Below are 21,547 nucleotides of genomic sequence, written 5' to 3'. Positions count from 1 at the left end.
GGGGGGAAAAGTATTCCATTGAGCTGCGGATGAAAGCCTTGTATGTGGTGAGGAGCTCAGGTGTGCCAAGGAAGGACTTCGCACGACGGAGGATGCCCAGTCGGCGACTGGCTTTGGAGGCCAGCTTGGAAATGTGGTTTTCCCAAGAAAGATCATGGCAGATAGTGAGACCCAAAAGCTTGAGCGACAGAACTTCTTGGAGAGGATTGTTGAGAAAGTAGATGGGAGGGTTGTCCAGTCGGTCCTTTCGGAGAGACATTGTAAGAGTGTGAGATTTGTCAGGATTGAAAGACATGTTCCACTTGTTTGACCAGTCTGTGATTTTGTCCAGGTCTGCAGAGAGTGAGGAGGCTGCAGACTGCCGATCTGAGGGATGAGGAATGGAGCGACAGAGAGTAGAGTCGTCAGCAAAGAGATAGAGAGGATTTTCAAGAGAGTCAGAGAGATCATTGATGAAGACCAGAAAAAGCACAGGGCCCAGAACACTACCTTGGGGAACTCCAGCCTGAACAGGAAGAGGAGATGAGAGAAACCCATTCAGGGCCACACGTTGACTACGACCAGAGAGGAAGTCCGCCAGCCATGCGTGGAGATTTCCATGGATACCAAAGGAGGAGAGTTTGAAGAGCAGAGCAGGGTGCCAGACCGTATCGAAGGCACGTGAAATGTCAAGGGAGACAGCTCTAATTTCCTGTTTAGCGTTGAGGACCTCCATCCATTGTTGAGAAAGCAGAAGCAGCATGTCCAGAGTAGAGTGACCAGGTCTGAAACCAAATTGATGATCAGAGATCAAGCCATTGGAGAAGAGGAAAGATTTAATATCTGAAGCAATGATGGATTCCATGACTTTGCTGATAATTGGGAGAAGGCTGATTGGTCTGTAGTTGCTGGGATCTGTTTTTGCACCTTTTTTGTGCAAAGCGGTGATGTTGGCTGATTTCCAAGCAGATGGCAGATGACCTTGAGAAAAAGAGAGGGTGAAGAGAACAGAAAGAGGGAGTGAAAGAGCAGAAGAACATGATTTTAGGACCCGTGGGCTGATGCCGTCAGGACCAGTTGCAGAATCAGAGTCGAGGGTTGACAGAAACTTTTCCACCTTATCAGGAGGAAAGGACACAGAGTCCAGGAGCAGCTGGGTACGACTGGGTACGGTGGGTACAGAGAGGGATGGGTTTGGGACACAAGATTTAGAGGCAAACACAGAGTTGAGGCATTCAGCTTTTTCACGTGCGGAGTCAGCCGTTAAGCCGTTTGAGGTGAGGGAGGGGATGGAGGGGGAACAAACACCAGAAACAGATTTGACCAGACGCCACCAGGATTTGGAAGAGGGAGACAGATAAGAGAGTTCGGTCTTGAGAATGGTGAGATATTGTTTCCTGGCTCTCCTGAGGGTGGACACACACTTGTTTCGGGCTTTGTGAAAGGAAATGAGATTTCCTTCCGTTGGATTTACTTTCCAGGAGACGAAAGCAAGTTGTTTCAGGGCAACAGCCTCACCACAAGATTCCGTGTACCATGGACGGGAGGAAGGGTATGACAACTGAAGACGAGATGGTATAAATCTGTGCATGAGAGAGAGCAATTTACTTTGAAAGAATTCCCAGGATGAGTTGATGTCAGAGGCGGTAGAGATGGGAGACCAGTCCAGATGATTGATGGCTGCTTGAAGACCGTGCCAGTTGGCCTGAGTGAAATGCCAGACTCGTCGACGCTGAGGAGGCTCTCTGAGAATGGTCAGAGAGATGTCCACTTTGACAAGCACATGATCAGATGAGCCGATTGGAGCAGAAGAAGAGCAGCAGACATTTTCAGGGAAGTTTGTCATAACCAAATCCAGAAGAGAAGATGCTCCGTTGACTGAGATCCGGGTCGGGAAATTGACAGATTGTGTCAGTCCCAGTGAGTCGCAGAAGTCCTTTGCTGAAGAGCCATGGCTGGTGAGAGAGGTACCCACACCCAGCCAACTGGCATGGTGACAATTGAAATCACCACATATGAGGAAGAGAGAGTTGGGATGGGTAGATAGAAGTTGGTCCATATTATCAGACAGTGAGATGTAGATGGAGTCATCGCTGAAATGTCAGCAATGTCAGCGATTGTCAGCGATGTCAGCGATTGACTGAAATGTCAGCGATGAAATGTCAGCAATGTCAGCGATTCTCCAATTCCGAACACGTGGGTATCGTGCAAGATAATTCCTCTTGCACAAATTCGCCAGACGGCAAGCGTTTTGTGAAACCGAAGGCCCGACTGCTTTTGATCGATTCATGGCATGTATGTTACACAAAAATCATAGGTGGCTACTATCTGGACTCCAAACTGGCATTGAAGTCCTCAGAACGAAGATCTCAAAGCCAGTTGGGAAGGACACTCCAGACTCCAGATGTTATCACAAATCTAAGTGGCCGGATCTTTGCCCAATAAAGGTACTTGATTGGACTGGAGTGAGACACGGTTACTTTCGCCTGAAGTTTCTTGAAACTTTCAAACGTTTTCTTACAATTTCTTTTTTGTATACAGTGCTCTTTTGCCCCCTCCACTCCCTCCCCCATCCCTATTTTCAGGTATCCCATGACACACTGGTAAAACTCACATGGCCTTTCCATTAACATGGTAAAAAAATGAAATAACTACATTCACTATGAATATAAAATTTCACCTCAGAGTCATTTTCAGACAAAGGCTGCTGCAGCATGGCGTTGTGTCTGCTCCACATGACGGTGTCTCCATGACTCTCCATGGTAACAAAAGCAGGTATCAACCTGTAATAGTAGGTAAGTGAAAGAAAATTCATTTTAAAACATGCTAAAATCAAAAAGAGGGGGAAAATTTACAGTCATGAAAAGGGAGGTGGTGATTTGAAGGGAGAAAGGAAAGGGTAAGGTTGACCACTAATGTGAGTGTGTGTGTGTGTGTGTGTGTGTGTGTGTGTGTGTGTGTGTGTGTGTGTGTGTGTGTGTAGGGAGGGGAAGAGGGGCCTATGTTGAGGTACGTGGAGGGGTAAGCGAAGGGGTATGTCGAGGGGTATGTGCAGGAGTATGCGGGAGGGTTACACGGAGGAGGGGGCAGAGGGGGTAAGGCGGACGGGACGGGGTAAGGCGGACGGGACGGGGTAAGGCGGACGGGACGGGGTAAGGTGGACGGGTACTTTGAGGAGTACATTGAGGGGTACATTGAGGGGTACATGACAATTACAACTACATATGGGCAGGGTACAGCCCGAAGTGGAGATCGGTTTCTCAGGTTTGGGACATGGAATGTAGGGACAATGACAGGGAGATCAGGAGAAGTGGTGGAAGTATTGGTCAGAAGAAGAGTGGACATATGTTGTGTGCAAGAGACGAGATGGAAGGGAAGTGGTGTGAGAATGGTGAAGGGTAGGCAGGGACAGAAATACAAGTTTATGTGGCAAGGGTGCCTGGAGGGCGTGAATGGCGTTTAGTCCTGGCCCTGCCATAGAGACCCGTATACATCTCTTTAGGCCTAGAGTTTGACAGTGGATTTGAGTATAGGATACCCCTAGCTTCAAGAATCTACTAGGTGGAAGTCTGAAATTTGTAGCATAAGCCGGAAAACGGCCATTTTCCAAGATGGCCTCCATGGGGCCATTGCCAAACAAGAACCACATATAAGTTTTGATATAAATGTAGTAGAGGGATGATTTTAGCGTCTATTTTCAGGTTTTCAGGTATGTCCAACTCAGTGGTGCCATAAAAAATATTTTAGATGTTGCCTAGTTACCAAAATCCAAGATGGCTGCCACCCAAAGTTCATAAATCATGAAAACTAGTATAACTTTTGATAGACACATAGTAGATGGATCATTTTTGTGTCTGTTTCTAGGTTTTCAGGTATGTCCAACTCAGTGGTGCCATAAAAAAATATTTTAGATGTTGCCTCATCACCAAAACCCAACATGTTCACCACCTAAATTCATCAATCATGAAATTTTTTATAGAAATGACCAAAATCAAAGATCAGTCAAATAAGTAAGGAACACACTGTTTTATTGAGGAACTAGATGCATGTCATCATCCATTAGATATTTCTCAAGATCAGCAATCAGTGCACTCTTGTTTGGTTTGGAGGGGAGGTCACCTTCAAATATTGCTGAAATGGGGAGGATATCATGGCCATAGATACAGTTGAGTGCCATGCCCCGCCCTTTCACAATCTCAATGTCACGCTGAGCTGCTGCCATCATTGTGGGGGAAACTGTAACAGAAGAAGTAGTTGTTTCGGAGGGAGCTTTGTAGTCCATTTGTGGCAGGTTTCCTTTTGATATGGTGAAGGAGAGCTTTTTCGTCTTCTGCAGAAACCGCTCCTTCCGGAATTCCCTGACCAATCAATCGATCTCCATTTGTTTGTATCTGAAGCAGCCGCACTGCTACTTCATCATCTGCCAGCTGCTTTGTTATGAGGTTGTGGAGCTTGACAACTGGAACCTCAATGATGTAAGGATTGCCTCTATCTCTTACATACTCAAGAAGTCTTGCTACATTTCTGTTGAGCTGATCAGCTTTGCGACCAGTGAGTTCATAATGAACTCTTGATTCGCTGTGATTCATTGACACATCATTCATCATCTCCCTGAAAATGTTTGAGATAAGAAGAATTTCATGGAATATAAGTTGCCACTCAACCATGATTGCCAGATTTCTTGTCTGACCAACAATGCCACCATCACTCTTTGATGATCTCTGTATTGATTGTTCCAGCTTCATATCTGGAGCAACAGCATTGAAATAGCCAGCAGCTTGATCCTTCACGACAAACTGACTACTCATGAACCGCCGAAAAACCTCAGGATGAGTTGCTTCTAGGAGTTTTGTTGATTCCAGATAGAATGTGCCATAGCGGAGGTAATATGTAAATGTGTCAATTTTCCTTAAAAATATGATACAAACACTCAAAAGATGAAATGTTATGTCAAATTGTTGAAATACTATTGATATAAATACCTTAAATTATGTTATGCATGCATTATATCAGGTCCATTATCAGTGATTTTTCACTTCTGGTTAAGTGTGTTGTTGTTGTTTCTTCCCTCCTATTTATTCTAAAGGAAGTCATCCAAATTTTTGTTAAAAATACCGCCCTCCCGCAACATACAAAATGATTTTTTTATAGCACTACGGTGTTGGGCATACCTGAAAACCTAGAAACAGACACAAACAAAAATGATCCATCTACTGTGTTTCTATCAAAAGTTATACTAGTTTTCATGATTTATGAACTTTGGGTGGCAGCCATCTTGGATTTTGGTAACTAGGCAACATCTAAAATATTTTTTGATGGCACCACTGAGTTGGACATACCTGAAAACCTGAAAATAGACGCTAAAATCATCCCTCTACTACATTAAGATCAAAACTTATATGTGGTTCTTGTTTGGCAATGGCCCTATGGAGGCCATCTTGGAAAATGGCCGTTTTCCGGCTTATGCTACAAATTTCAGACTTCCACCTAGCAGATTCTTGAAGCTAGGGGTATCCTATACTCAAATCCACTGTCAAACTCTAGGCCTAAAGAGATGTATACGGGTCTCTATGCAGGGCCGGCGCCAGACTATTTTGCGCCCTAGGCAAGGCCACCTACTTGCATCCCCTCCCCCCCCCCCCCCCCCCCCAAAAAAAATTTGCCAACGTCGATTAATTAAAAACAGATGTTTTGTAGAAAAAATAAAAAGCAGAAAACTTGAAACTGCTAAATTTATTTTAAATTGCAAGATTAAGTACCGTAAGATGCCAACAGCACCAATATTAAAGGCGCAATATCCATTAATATGGCAGTGGCCCTGTTACCCCCACGCTTTGGAGCAAATGGGCTTTCACTTAAAAAAATATGACACGACATGTGGTTTTTTTAAATTTATTATTTATTTATTTATTATTATTAGTTTTTTTTTTTTGTTTTTTTTTGTATACAGAATCAAGGCTCGTGAAAGAGCTAACATTTATCACACAAACAAATCAAACACAAACAAAATATATAAAAATAGGGAGCGGTAGACAGGATGGGGAGGGAAGCACACAAACACAACATTTGAGAGCAGGGACATCGGGAGATGTGTGGGAGGGAGAGGGCTTGGGAGGATGAGGCGTGGGAAGGGGAGGGGGGGGGGGGGGTTGGAGAAGTATAAAACACAAGGACACCAAGGACTTCCAGGAAAGAAGTTGGTATTTCAAAAAAGTGGATTTGGGGTGAAATTAGCGGGGGTAGAAAAGATCAAGGTTTTGGATGGGGGAAGATAAGAGATGGTGGTGAACAGCTGTTTTAAAGACCTGGAGGGAGGAGTGAGATTGAAGAGAGTGAGGGAGTTTGTTCCAGAGGCGGGAGAAAAGAGGAATGAAGGAGTGAAGGTGAGCAGAGAATCTTGATTTTGCAGTTTAACCATAAGAGGGTTGCAGGCAGATCTTGTGCGACCTGTAGGAATATTTGGGGGCAGAGCCCAGAGAGAGCTGGAGGGGAAATGCAAAATTTGCAATGCAAAATAAAGAAGGTGGTCCCTTTATGAGTGTGTGAATGGCAATTACAGATAAACAAAACAGTTTTTGGTTTGAGCAATAAGTTTTAGATATGCAAAATCAAACTTTTAAACAATCAATCTTTGATCATCTTTCGCAAATACAAAATAAAATATTTTGGCACACAAATCATTTTGAACTAAAGGGCACTCTGTATAATGCATACTTCAGCCATTGGCAACACAACATTCAAACCTTTTACTTCACAACACCTTTAAAGTATATATTAAAGCGCGATGCTGCGCGCGCTAATGCTTACGCAAGGAGCAAGCGGACAACGCGGTTCATAAAAGAGTCTTTATTGAAAGTACTCAAACTGCAGCACTAAGCTGCTCAGGGCTGCGCGCCCCGTGTATATCGTGAGGCCACGCCTCTCTCCCTGGCGTGGCCCATCCCCACTTGGTGTGCGGGGTGATGTCACCACGTCAGTGCTTTCGTGTCCGCCACACGCGCCCCCCCAGAATCCCCGCGCACCTGAAGGGTCAGTTTGCGGGGCAAACGGATGACCCGGCCGAAGCGCCCCCTGGCGACTGGCGGCGTCTGGGGTGCAGGGATGCCATCTGGGATGCCTCCAGCTGCAGGACCGGGGGGCGGCGTGGCGGCGGGGCTGGGCGGTGCCGGGGGTCCGCCCGCAGGGGGGCGGCCCCGACGCAGGGGTCGGGCCACTGGCGGTGGATGGTCCACGTCGAGGTGGGCCGGCTTGAGGCGGTCTACAGAAACGCGGTCAGGAGTACCGCCGATGTCCAGGGTGAAGTGCTTTGCCCCGGTCTCCAGCACGCGGTAAGGCCCGTCGTACGGGGGCCGCAGTGGTGTCCGGTGGGCATCGTGGCGGACGAAGACGTACTCCGCCGTGCGAAGCTCCGGGGCGACGTGCGTCGGTGGGTGCCCGTGGCATGCCGTTGGCACCGGGGCGAACCTCTGGGCGGTCTCTTGCAGAGCGGAGCGCTGCTGTGCAGCGGACCATGGTGCCGTGGAGTCGGGGAGGAACTCGCCCGGCACCCGCAGCGGTTGCCCGAAGACCAACTCCGCCGCGGATGCGCGCAGGTCCTCCTTGGGCGCCGTCCGGAGGCCCAGCAGGACCCAGGGGAGCCTGTCGACCCAGCCGCCGTCGCGGAGGGTGGCCCGGAGCGCGGCCTTCAATGAGCGGTGAAATCGCTCACACAGGCCGTTAGCCTGGGGGTGGTAGGCCGTGGTTCGGTGCAGCCGGACCCCCGAGCCCCTGCGCGACCGCCCCCCCAGAGCTCCGAGGTGAACTGGGGGCCGCGGTCGGACGAGATGTCTGAGGGGGCGCCGAACCGGGCGACCCAGGTGGCGATGAAAGCCTGCGCGACATCCGCCGCCGTCGTCGACGCCAAGGGCACGGCCTCCGGCCACCGGGTGGTGCGGTCCACCATGGTGAGGACGTGGGTGAAACCCCGCGAGGGGGGCAAAGGTCCCACCAGGTCCACGTGGACGTGGTCAAACCGCCGTTCCGGCACCGTGACCGGGGCCAACGGGGCCTGGGTGTGCCGGTGCACCTTGGCGCGCTGGCACGCGAGGCACGTCCTAGCCCAGCCGCGGACGGCCTTCCGGAGGCCATGCCAGACGAACTTGTCGGCGATGAACCTTTGGGAGGCCCCTCGCGCCCGGGTGGGACAGGCCGTGGATGGCGTCAAACACCTGGCGCTGCCAGCCCGCGGGCACGATGGGGCGAGGACGCCCGAGGGAGACGTCGCACAAGAGGGCCCGCGCCCGCGCCGTCGAACGGCACCTCGGTGACGCGGAGGCCCGTGACGGCGGTCCGCAAGGCCTGGACGTCGGGGTCAGCGGCCTGGTCCGCTGCCATCCGGGCATAGTCGATGCCGAGGTGGACTGCGTGGGCGACAGCCCGGGAAAGGCAATCCACCACCGGGTTGTCCTTCCCAGCGACGTGCCGGATGTCCGTCGTGTACTCGGACACGGCCGAGAGGTGACGCTGCTGCCGGGCCAACCACGGCTCGGTGACCTTGCCCATCGCGAAGATCAGCGGCTTGTGGTCGACGAAGGCCGTGAACGCACGGCCCTCGAGCAGATGGCGGAAGTGCCTGACCGCCAAGTGAAGCCCGAGCAACTCGCGGTCGAAGGTACTGTAACGGCGTTCGGGCGGGCGAAGCTGCCGGCTAAAGAACGCCAGCGGTTGCCAAGCTCCACACACCCATTGCTCATGCACCGCGCCCACCGCGTATTCCGAGGCGTCGGTGGTGAGGGCGATCGGTGCATCGGGCGCCGGGTGCGCGAGCATCGTGGCGTTAGCCAAGGCGAGCTTCGCGCCCGTGAACGCCATGTCCATCTGCTCGGTCCAGGTAACGTCGCCTTTGCCCGGCTTACCTCGGAGAGCTTCGTGCAGGGGGCGCAGGAGCTGGGCGATACGGGGCAGGAACCGATGGTAAAAGTTCACCATGCCCAGGAACTCCTGCAGCCCTCTGATCGTGCGGGGGCGCGGAAACCCCTTCACCGCCTCCACCTTGGCCGGCAGGGGGACGGCTCCGTGCCTGATGACACGGTGCCCCAGAAAATCGATTACAGCGGCGCCGAACCGGCACTTTGCGGGGTTCACAATCAGGCCATGCTGGCCCAGGCGTTCGAAGAGCGTGCGGAGGTGGCGTAGGTGCTCTTCGCGGGACGTGCTGGCGACGAGGATATCGTCCAGGTAGACGTAGACAAAATCCAAGTCGCGCAGGACGCTGTCCATCAGTCGCTGGAACGCCTGAGCTGCATTCTTCAGACCGAAGGGCATCCGCAGGAACTCGAAGATTCCGAATGGCGTGATGACCGCCATCTTCGGGACGTCCTCCGGCCTGACGGGGACCTGATGGTAGCCGCGTATGAGGTCCACCTTCGAGAAGAAGGACATGCCCGCCAAACGGGCTGAAAAGTCCTGAATGTGGGGGACGGGGTAGCGGTCGGGAGTGGTGGCGTCATTGAGACGGCGATAGTCCCCGCACGGTCGCCATCCCCCGCCGGGCTTCGGCACGATGTGCAGCGGCGACGCCCAAGCGCTCTCTGAGCGCCGAACGATGCCGAGTCGCTCCAGGGTAGCGAACGCCGCTTTTGCCACCGCCAGCTTCGTCGGCTCGAGGCGGCGTGCCCGGGCGTAGACCGGTGGCCCGACGGTGGGGATGTGATGGGCCACCCCGTGCTTGACGGCCCCCGCCGAGAAGGTGGGCCGCGTGAGGGCCGGGAAGCCGGCGAGGAGGCGGGTGAATGCGTCCGCTGCCGGAAGCGTACAGATCAACGTGGCCGGAACCGAACCGTTCGGCAAGCCGCTTGGCAAGCCGCTCGTTGAGCTGCTCGACGAGCTGGGCAGCGCACAAGCGAGCGAGCTGAACGTCTCGGCCTGGACAAGACGTCTGCGCTTTACGTCGACCAGGAGCCCATGAGCGCACAGGAAGTCCACGCCAAGCAGTGCCATGGGCACGTCGGCGGTGACGAACGTCCATCGGAAAACCTGCCCTCCGAACCGCAGAGAGAGGCAGCGTTTTCCGTACGTACGGATGGGCGTCCCGTTCGCGGCAAGCAGCGCGGGGCCCCCACCCACGGCGTGCTTGTCTGACGTACCGGCGGGAACGACATTCACCTGCGCTCCCGTGTCGCACAGGTAACGGCGCCCGGATAAGGTGTCCGTTATGAACAGCAGGCTGCTCGAACGGCCGGCGCTCATCGCCACTATTGAGCGCCGGCCCGGGCGTTTCCCGACCTGTTGAAGGAGCATGGCGGATGACATTGCCGAGCCTCGTGGCCAAACTTGGTGTGGAACCAGCACCAGGTGGTGGAGCTGGAGGAGTGTGGCTGGCTCCGCCAGGCCGGTGGAGTTGGCGGTTTTCCCCGCGGTGGCGGTTTTCGCCGCGGCGGTGGGCGGGGCGTGGCGGCGGTCACGAGGGGCGTATCAGCATGCTGCGTAGTGCGTATGCTGTGTAAGCTGATGCTGTGGATCAGCATCATCAGCAGCATCAGCCTCGAGGTCCATGACGGCCGCAAAGTACTGTCCGCCTCGGCTGCCAATGCTCGGGGTTCCGTTCGCCCGGTCCCGGCCAACGCGAGGCGAACCTGCGCTGGAAGTTGGCGATGGAAAAGCGCCCGGAATAGAGAACCGGGGGCTTCGTCGCCCAACAGTGACAGCATATTGTCCATTCGGACGGACGGGCGCGTGTCGCCGAGCCCGGGGAGATCCAGGAGGCGGTCGGCCCGTGCGTCGTCCGTGAGGCCGAACGTGGCTAGGAGTAGCCGCTTGAGTGCCTCGTACTTGTGGCCGTCCGGTGGGTGGCGAAGGACGGACACAACTCGAGCGGCCGTGCCGGGCCCGAGGGAGGCGACGACGTGGCAGTAGCGCGTGTCGTCGCCGGTGAGGCGCCGAAGCTGAAATTGGGCTTCGGCTTGAACGAACCAGACTTCGGCCTGGGCCTCCCAAAATTCGGGAAGTTTAATCGCCATTGCCTTGTCGTTTGCCATTGCAATGGTGTCGTGTTCGGAAGGATCGCTACGGCAGATCCAACGTCGAGGTCACCATATAAAGCGCGATGCTGCGCGCACTAATGCTTACGCAAGGAGCAAGCGGACAACGCGGTTCATAAAAGAGTCTTTATTGAAAGTACTCAAACTGCAGCACTAAGCTGCTCAGGGCTGCGCGCCCCGTGTATATCGTGAGGCCACACCTCTCTCCCTGGCGTGGCCCATCCCCACTTGGTGTGCGGGGTGATGTCACCACGTCAGTGCTTTCGTGTCCGCCACAATATCCCATTTAAGGATACTTGGCATAACCAACCCGTCATGTTACCACAATATTTAGCTTACAGTCGGACAGAGAAACAAACAAAAAAACAGACAAACAGAGTTTAAAATGTCTCATAAAAGTTTCAATTTCAGACACATCAACATCTCACTTTGCGTGCCTTTTCCTTTGCAAATTTTGTCACAATTCAACCAGATCAGGTGCTGATGCCTGGGCATGTTCAATTGATATAGTTGCCAAGCCAACTAGTCTCTTTTCCAACATTGAAGAGCGTATGTAAGTTTTTATAACTTTGAGCTTTGAGAAACTACGTTCACCACTTGCCACTGATACTGGAAGTGTGAGAAGGATCCTCAAAGCAACGGAAACATTAGGCACATTATCCAGGAGTTTTTGTTGTTGTATAAAGAGAAGTACTTCTTGTGGCAGCATAGACTTTGGAAGTCTTCGAGCTATTGCTACAAGTTCAGTAATGCGCCCCTCTGTTGTCTGCGCCCTAGGCGGCTGCCTAGTTGGCGTAATGGTAGCGCCGGCCCTGTCTCTATGGCAGGGCCTGGACTAGTTGGTGTCCTGTTTTCTGAGGAGTTTGTAGACAGTGTGGTGAGTGTGACCAGAGTGAGTGAAAGGTTGATGATGGTGAAAATGATGATTGGAAAGCTCTTGGTGAACGTCATCTCGGGATATGCTCCGCAGGTTGGTCGAAGCGATGAAGAGAAGGACAAGTTCTGGTGTGCGATAGAGAAGCTGATGGAAAACGTGAAAGATGAGGAAGTTGTTGTGGTAGGAGGAGACCTAAATGGACATGTGGGAAGGAGTATGGATGGTTTTGACGGAGTTCATGGGGGTTACGGATATGGTGTGAGAAATGAAGGTGAAAGGATTTTGGAGTTTGCTGATGGAGCTGCTTTGTTGATTTGTAATACTCAGTTCCAGAAAGAGGATAATAAGCTTGTTACATACACGTCAGGTGGGTCGACGACAACTGTTGACTACCTGATGGTGCGTAGGTGAGATAGGGGGCACCTCCGGGACACAAAGGTGATCCCGGGGGAGGAGGCTGTTTCACAGCACCACTTGGTTGTCTGCGACATAAGGGTGAAAGGTGCGAGGAGAGCTCGGCGGGTGAAGTACCAACCGAGAATGAAGGTGTGGAGGTTGAAAGAGGTGACAGTAAGGGAGGCATTAAAAGAGAGGCTGAGTAGGGTCGAGGATGATGTGGTTGAGCTTGAAAGTGGTTGGATGTCAATGAAAGCTAGTCTGTTGGGAGCCGTTGGTGAGGTATGTGGATGGACAAAAGGACCACTCGGAAACATGGTGGTGGGATGATGAAGTTGGAAAGAGGATTGACGAGAAGAGGAAGAAGTTCAAGGAGTGGCAGAAGGCGGAGGGTACGGGAGCAGAAACAGCAGAGCATGAAAGTTATAAGGCAGCCAGGAAGGCTGCAAAGAAAGAGGTAGCAAAGGCGCAGGAGGCATGTAGGAAAATGTTTGGAGAACGCTTGGATTCGGAAGAGGGTCAGAAAGCAGTATTCAGGATTGCAAAGCAGATAGCGAAAGAGAGGTGTGATGTGATGGGGGTGAGTTGCTTGAAGGATGAAGTGGGACAAATCGTTGTCGACCCAGATGGAATTAAAGGAAGATGGAAAAGATATATGGAAATGCTGTTGAATACAGAGAATGAATGGGATGGCAACATAGAGAGTAACCCAGTTTTAGGACCGGCAGAGAAGATAACTGAGAAGGAAGTTGAGGAAGCGATAAAAGCAATGAAGGGTAGAAAAGCGGGAGGGTCGACGGAAATTGTGTGAGATATGTTGAAGGCAGCAGGAAGTTGGGGTGTGAAGAGAATGACAGAGATCTGTAATCTGGTGGTGAAAGAAGGCCGCATTCCAGTGGTTTGGGAACTGAGTACCCTCGTCCCTCTATACAAGGGGAAAGGTGACCCTCTGGAGTGTGGCTCGTACCGAGCGATAAAGTTATTGGAGCATTGAATGAAGGTATTGGAAAGGGTGTTGGAGAGGAGGATAAGGAAGAAAGTGAAGATCGACGAAATGCAGTTTGGATTTATGCCAGGAAGAGGAACGACAGACGTGCTTTTCATTGTGAGGCAGTTGCAGGAGAAGTACATGGAGAAGAGGAAGAAGTTGTTTCTTGGGTTTGTTGATCTGGAGAAAGCATTCGATAGGGTTCCACGCAAAGTATTGACATGGGCATTGAGGAAGTTAGGAGTGGAGGAATGGTTGATCAGAGTAGTGATGGCAATGTACAAAAGAGCGCGCACAGCTGTAAGGACGAAGGACGGGAACAGTGGTGAGTTTGAGGTGAAGGTGGGAGGGCATCAGGGGTCGGAACTAAGTCCACTACTATTTGTAGCTGTGATGGAGGTGCTGGCTCAGAACGTAAAGGAGGGTTTACCGTGGGAGTTGTTGTATGCAGATGATCTGGTGTTGATTGCGGAAAGTATGGATGGACTGAAGGAAAAGATGAACAAGTGGAAGGAATGTATGGAGACAAAAGGTCTGAAGGTGAATATCGGAAAGACGAAGGTGATGGCAAGTGGTAAAGCATGTGGTGAGGTGGAAAGAACTGGGAAGTGGCCCTGTGCTGTGTGTAGGAAGGGTGTCGGAGTGAACTCCATTCAATGTACAATGTGCGCTGAGTGGGTTCATCAAAAATGTAGTGGTCTGAGAGGGTCATTAACCAGTGTGGCAGCTACATTCAAATGTAAGGTGTGCACAGAGGGAGCTGCAGATGGCGGAAATGTTGAGTTGGATCTTGGAGACGGCGTGAAGCTGGAAGGTGTGAAAACATTTTGCTACCTCGGAGACATGCTGAATGGAGAAGGTGGATCAGACTCGGCAACGGTTGCTGGAGTGAGATGTGCATGGAAGAAGTTTCGGGAACTGAGTGGCGTGCTGACGAGGAGGGGAGTGTCGTTGAAGCTGAAGGGAAAGGTGTATGCTGCATGTGTGAGAAGTGTTATGATTTATGGGAGAGAGATATGGGTAATGAACGTAGAACAGCAACGAAGGTTGGAAAGGGTGGAAATGCGAATGGTTCGGTGGATGTGCGGAGTATCGTTGAGAGAGAGGAAGACAAATGATGAATTGCGAAAGATGATGGGAATAGAGCGTGTGATTGAGGCTGTGAAGAGGAACAGGTTGAGATGGTTTGGTCATGTGTTGAGGAAGGATGAAAGTGACTGGTTGAGAAGAGTGATGGAAATGAATGTAGAAGGAAGTAGAGGACAGGGAAGATCGAGAAAGACTTGGCTAAAGATGGTGGAAGAAGAAATGCGGGCAAGGGGGTTAACAAGGAGAGATGCAGAAAATAGGGCAAAATGGAGAAGATCGTCATGGGGACCGCAAGGCTAACCCCCGCTCTAGTAGGGAAAATGGCCTTTAAAATGCATGTTGTTATTGCTGTATTGAGGGGTACATTGAGGAGTACTTTGAGGAGTACTTTGAGGAGTACTTTGAGGAGTACTTTGAGGAGTACTTTGAGGAGTACTTTGAGGAGTACATCGAGGGGTACATCGAGGGGTACATCGAGGGGTACATCGAGGGGTACATCGAGGGGTACATCGAGGGGTACATCGAGGGGTACATCGAGGGGTACATCGAGGGGTACATCGAGGGGTACATCGAGGGGTACATTGAGGGGTACGCAGAGGAGTACGCAGAAGGATAAGTGAAGGGGTAAGTGATGCAGTTTTGCAGATTGACTATCATACCTTTAGTAACTAGAACGCCACTCAGTAGAGCGCATACTCCCGCCGTGGGTCAAGTTGGAATAGTACGATTTCACAAAAGTTTGAGGGAGTAGTTCAGTGACAACACAAGACAGACACTGCACAGATATATATTTAGAATATATAGAAGATAATGTTTAAAAATAACAAGGCAATTTCACTTACATTTTCAGATTCAGCGTTCAATTCTATGTAAGCGAGTGTATTTTGAGGCATGTGTGACTTCAAATAAAATTGTAAGCCAGAAAAACGTTCGTTTCATTCCTTTGGGATACAACATGTAAAACTGGCCCAAACGTCAAAACAAAGCTCGCTCATTTTAAGTCGTACAAGGTAATGCGACCACTCATTCTTCTGGGAAGAATCCCGTGCACATGATTGTCACACTTATGTCACCTAAGTCTTTATAAATTCATCAAATACTGACACCGCGATTGACATTCGCTGAGGTAAATGTTGATATCTCTTCTGAGGTAAAAAAAACAAAACAAAAAAAAACAATTTTAAAGCATTATACGTATCAAGCGATACATTTTAAGAAACGGGAAACCTAATACACACGTTGGTGGTTTTAAAATGACAGAATATGTCTTTATCCGAAGAAAAAAAAAAAGAACCTTGAAGACGACGCTGCTAACAAAATACACCGCTCTAACGCATAACCATGAGTTACAACAAGTTACAACACTACATTTACAACAAATATGAAAACTATTTTCATATCACAATGTTAAATATAGAATATATAGAAGATAATGTTAAAAAAAAAATGAGCCCTATCTTCCAATGGTAAAAAAAATCCTTCAAAAAATTCCTGGATCTGGAATAATATCCTGAGCTTCACCAAAAACTAATCAATTCTTCCTTATCCCAAGGGCAATCATCCCACCAACTTTCATCCAAATCCGTTCAGAACTTTTCCAGATATCTTGTTTACACACACACACACACACACACACACACACACACACACACACACACACACACACACACACACACACACACACACACACACACACACACACACACACACACACACACACACACACACACACACACACACACACACCTCCCTAGTCCCTGGCGGGAGTAACAATGAGCTTATGAAAGGCAAATACAGTACTCTCCAGGTGCAAACTTTGCTGTCGCCATGTCTCTGTAGAGTTAACATACTCGAGACTTGGTTTACACGGACTTTCCCCTGCACCGTCCATGAACCCCCAGAGTAAGCTCGGATTTAAAATTAGTCAGCGAGTCTCCGAGACCTGTCACGTGACTCGTCAGGCCGCGTGCACTTCAAAGTTTCAAACTAAAGCAATTAATAACCAAATCCAACCGATTACGAGAAAATTCCTCACTTCACGTAAACCTTTGTGGTAGCACAGCAGGAAACGCAGAAATTTGTAAAAACAAGTTAAAATAGTGGAACACAAGAATGAGGTCCAACGAAACGCAAGTAATAACCAACAACCAAATCGCAATTACAAAATGCATCAAAAAGTTGTACTTGGAATGTAAACCGTTACCTTTCAAGATTTCAACAACCTCGCCCAGTCAAGCGGAGCGATGAGCGAACCACCGACTCAGGCAACAGCAAACCAACGTGCCGAGCTACGCCGTTACGTCATCACGTCAGGACGATGAATCGCGAGGTAATCAAGAGCAAACCACCCACTCAGCAACTCAACACCAAACCAAGGCCGAGGTACGTCATTACGTCAGGAAAGTTAAAATTCGCGGAAGTTGAGAGGGATGAACCACCTCCTCAGCAAGCCAATGAGAGACGAGCTATGCCGTGGCGTCATTACGTCAATACGTTGAACGTGGTTGCAACGTCTTGACATTTCGCAACCGTTCAACTTTTGACCAGTTGCTTGTTAATTATTAAAATATTTAAGTGAAGTGTTTTTATACTTTGTTGGTGATTTTAAACGTTTATTTTAAATGGAATTAAAATCAAGACTCATATGGAATAATTAAAAAACAATAATATTTCCATAATTATAATTGGATATATGTACATGGCGAGTTTGCGGACAAAGCAAAATTATTGAATGGAGCAAAGTCCGCAACACTTCCAATGAGGACTCCAGTATATATTACAAACTAGCAAAGGTACCAGAGTTGCCAGGTAACGCAGAGTCGCTTGATGATGGGAGTATGAGGGGAAGAGGAAGGAAGTGGGGAGTGGGGGGAGGAAGTGGGGGTAGGGGGGAGGAAGTGGGGGGAGGGGGGAGGAAGTGGGGGGAGGGGGGAGGAAGTGGGGGGAGGAAGTGGGGGGAGGAAGTGGGAGGAGAGGAAGGAAGTGGGAGGAGAGGGAGGAAGTGGGGGGAGGAAGAGGAAGTGGGGGGAGGCGAGGAAGAGGAAGTGGGGGGAGGCGAGGAAGAGGAAGTGGGGGGAGGGGAGGAAATGGGGGGAAGGAAGTGGGGGGGAGGGGGAAGGAAGTGGGGGAGTGGGGGGAGGGGGAAGGAAGTGGGGGAGTGGGGGGAGGGGGAAGGAAGTGGGGGAGTGGGGGGAGGGGGAAGGAAGTGGGGGAGTGGGAGAGGGGAGGAAAGTGGAGAGGACGTGGGGAGGGAGGAAGGGGGGAGGAAGTGGGGGAGGGGCAGTGGAAAGTGGGGAGGAAGTGGGGAAGGGGGGGGGAGGAAGTGGGGGGAGGGAGAAGGAAGTGGGGGAGTGGGAGAGGGGAGGAAGTGGGGGGAGGAAGAGGAAGTGGGGGGAGGGGAGGAAGAGGAAGTGGGGGGGAGGAAATGGGGGGAAGGAAGTGGGGGGGAGGGGGAAGGAAGTGGGGGAGTGGGAGAGGGGAGGAAAGTGGAGAGGACGTGGGGAGGGGGGAAGGGGGGAGGAAGTGGGGGGAGGAAGTGGGGGAGGGGCAGTGGAAAGTGGGGAGGAAGTGGGGAAGTGGGGGGGAGGAAGTGGGGGGGAGGAAGTGGGGGGGGAAGTGGAGGGGAGGAAGTGGAGGGGGGAGGAGTGAGGATGAAGAAAGGGGGGAGAGGGGCGAGGTGAGAGGTGAGCAGAGGGGGGAAGAAAGGGGGGGAGAGGGGGGAGGAGAGAGGGGGAAGAAAGGAGGAGAGGGAAGGAAGAAAGGTGGGAGAGCGGGGGAAGAGAGAGGAGGTGGTAAAGGGAGGAGAAAAAGGAGGGGAAGGGAGGGGCAGTAGGAGGGAAAGGGAGGGAAGGAGGAAGAATGGGAGGGTGGGGAGACGGGGATAGTAATACTGTGCATGAAAAAAGAAAATCCCCCCAAAAATGAAAAAAGGTAATACAACCTCACACAACCCACCCAAAAATTGCTTCTAATTCCCCACCTTCCCCTTCTAGCTGTGTTTCATTAATCTTGTGTGCAGATTATTTACCCCCAATGTGTCCTTATCCCCTCTCCTCCACCTTGATCTCACTCTCACTACTCTCCTGTTGGTGTTTACCCCTTTCCATTCTGCTTCAGTTCTTCAACGTACCTCAACTATACATAGACCTCAACTATGCATAGACCTCAACTATGAAAAACTCCAAAAAAACGAAAAAAAAACAAACTAGAACTGCACTTGCAAAGCTCAAACTAGAGCGCAAACCTCCACCAGGCTGAACAGTTTATGTTTTGTATCCCACTGATAGGCCCGATCTGGATTCGGACCTGAACCAAAATCTAATCGGCTTGTTGGCACCTCGCCAGCTCGTCCACCTAGTTTATTCATAACTCGTACATAACTTTTTTTTAAATATGATATATATCGCTTTTCGCCCGATCTCGCAATGGTGAAGAATCACTTCAAAATTAAATAATTCTCGGATCCGAATCCAGAATCAGATCTTCACCAAAATCGAATCGAATCGTCCTTGTCACAAACACAACATCTTCTCACCAAATTTCGTCCAAATCCGTCCACAACTTTTTGAGATATCTTGTTCACAAACAGACAGACAAACAAACAGACAGGGGTGAAAACATAACCTCCGTCCACCTTCGGTGGCGGAGGTAACTAGAATGGGCACTCGATAGAGCACATACCCCCGCCAAAACCCCTTAAGTACCTTTCGACCCATTTGATCTTAACACCATTTAGACCCTTACAACCTTCAGACAGAAAAGACGAGCTCGGACCCTTGACCATTTAGAGCTTTAGACCACTTGGACCCTTTTTTGATCATGACAAATTAATTACAAATAAATAATATGACCAATATTACAAAAACATTTGTACAAAAAAATGTTTGTATAATGATTGGTGTAAATCATGCCAACACAGAAACTCACGTACAGTTAGGTTAAGAGTTGAGTTAAGTTAATCCTCCGTTAAGACAAGCCTGTGCCTCTGCAGTGACGTGTGGTGAAGCGAGCGCAGCGAACTGATCTGTGATAGTTCAATAAATAAACAACTATGCAAACAGCAGCAGTTCAGTCCCATAATGTGGTACAGTAAGCCAATAAGTAGTACAGTGCACTTTCAATCGTAAAATACAGTGCACCAGTGTAGTGCACTTCCACAGTACAGTGCTGTGGTGTGGTACGGTGCCAGTCGTCCAGTATAGTAGGGCTGTGCTGTACAATGCCTTCATGCAGTCGTACGGTACCTGCGTGCAGTACTTAAGCGGTTGCCGAAGACGATAAGAAGAGGCCATTTCGTTGGGTACAAAAGGTTGTTTATTGTACACAAATCTCCAGCAACTGCTCACGAACGGAAGTCGTAACGGCTTATATAAAACAAGCACCCTCTTCGGAGGGCGTGGCTCCAACAGCCGCGCGTGCGTCACGACGACACAACCAAACGCCCGTGTGCGTGGGTTAGAACAAACCCATCGTAATGGTAACCGTCACATGCGGATAAGTGAATAAGGTAACCGCAACATGTGCATAAGGTAACCACTACATGCGCCCCCCCCCCCCCCCCCCCCCAGAAGGCACGCCACGGGCGTGTACGTAGTTCGCGGGTGGAACCGAGCCGGGCCGCGGGTGGAACAGAGCCGGGCCGCGGGTGGAACAGAGCCAGGCCGCGGGTGGAACAGAGCCGGGCCGCGGGTGCTGAGCAGCGGTAGCAGTTGTAGGTGCAGCAGTAGGAGTTGCGGGAGTGGTGGGCGGGGCGTGGCGGCGCCCATGAGGTGTGCAGCAGAATTAGCCTCGGGATCCGCCGTAGGAGCAGTAGTAGGAGTGGCGAGCAGCAGTACTCGGCCTGTGAGCTCGGAGGCGACGAAGTAGCAGTACTCGGCCTGTGTGCGTGAAGGCGACGAAGTAGCCATGCCGCCAACGCCCCGTAACGGCGTCCTTCGGAGGGTCCCGGAGCTGGTTCGCCCCTCCAGTGTGGAAGAAATTGCGGTCGCAATCCTGCCGTGTTCATTCGGCCCCCGAATACGTTCGGGGGCAACGGGGTCACCAGTTTAGCGGTTGCCGAAGACGATAAGAAGAGGCCATTTCGTTGGGTACAAAAGGTAGTTTATTGTACAGAAATCTCCAGCAACTGCTCGTGAACGGAAGTCGTAACGGCTTATATAAAACAAGCACCCTCTTCGGAGGGCGTGGCTCCAACAGCCGCGCGTGCGTCACGACGACACAACCAAACGCCGGTTTGCGTGGGTTAGAACAAACCCATCGTAATGGTAACCGTCACATGCGGATAAGTGAATAAGGTAACCGCGACATGTGCATAAGGTAACCACTACAGTACAGTACTACAGTAAAGTACAGTAGTACAGTGCAAACAATACATGTATATGTCATACTTAAACCTCGGACACACCTTTCCAAACCGTAGAGTTATAGCGCAGCGTGTGCAGAGACAGAAGACATCAAACTTCACATGAAGGGCAGTAGCACTGACTGTGAAGTCTCTTTCAGTCCAGTCCGTGTCGCCATTGAGGCTTTCAATACGATGAAGGGCTAATGCCCGAAACGTCAGCCGCGTCTCATGGTGGTCATTTCCCCTCATCGACCTTTGGTTGATAAAAAAAAACCCAGTAACCCAGTTTGGGGTTTAAAGTGAGGAAGAAGAAGACCACTCGCTTTTGCATATTCAGATGCATATGGCTGCTGAAGCAGTTTCCTTGGCGAGTGGGCACAATCCTGGAGTGGGCCCACTCCGACGCATGAATTCTCAAATGGATCATTCTTCCCAGTCAGCTGGTAGGCATTTTGCTGACTCCGGAAGGATGAACAGGCTGAGTCAATCCTCCTGGTGTTAATTCAACAACATGACAGGGGCTTGAACTCAGGAGCCTGAGGCTATCAAGCCAGCCACCTTAACCGGTAAACCAACACCATGCTTGTTTTACAGTGAGCCAGGTAGTAATTCCCTGCGTGAACATTCCTTCGGAACTCACCTCTCATTGCTTTGCCTCAAAATCCCAGCAGCAATCTTAAACCCACCTGGGATGCCCCCCACAAAGGGGTCCAGGCTTCTTGCCTCCTGGACAATCTTGCTCCTGGTGATGACGTTGCAGTCAGGCCTTTCCATCAGTACGTCCAACACCACGATAAACCTTTCAGAGTGTTCCTTTTGTTTACTACAGGGCACGCAAGGTATGCACATGCACCTCT

General features: G+C 50.7%; 1 protein-coding gene across 1 annotated transcript in view; it reads right to left on the bottom strand.

Annotated features, from left to right (window-relative positions):
- Positions 1 to 16,778, bottom strand: part of SHMT1 (serine hydroxymethyltransferase 1) — an 80,708-nt gene extending 63,930 nt beyond the window's left edge. The window contains exons 1-2 of the mRNA XM_068117583.2: positions 16,551 to 16,778; positions 2,660 to 2,762 (exon numbers count right to left, since the gene is read on the bottom strand). Coding sequence (XP_067973684.2) covers positions 2,660 to 2,740 — 81 coding nt within the window. The 5' untranslated portion in view covers positions 2,741 to 2,762; positions 16,551 to 16,778. The remainder of the gene's footprint in view (positions 1 to 2,659; positions 2,763 to 16,550) is intronic.
- Positions 16,779 to 21,547: the final 4,769 nt, after the last annotated feature.

This window comes from Myxine glutinosa, chromosome 5 (genome assembly GCF_964187855.1).
Source record: "Myxine glutinosa chromosome 5, kmMyxGlut1.1, whole genome shotgun sequence".
Lineage (NCBI taxonomy): Eukaryota > Metazoa > Chordata > Myxini > Myxiniformes > Myxinidae > Myxine > Myxine glutinosa.
Note: the sequence above shows the minus strand (reverse complement) of the source record. Positions and strands in the feature narration are given on the sequence as shown.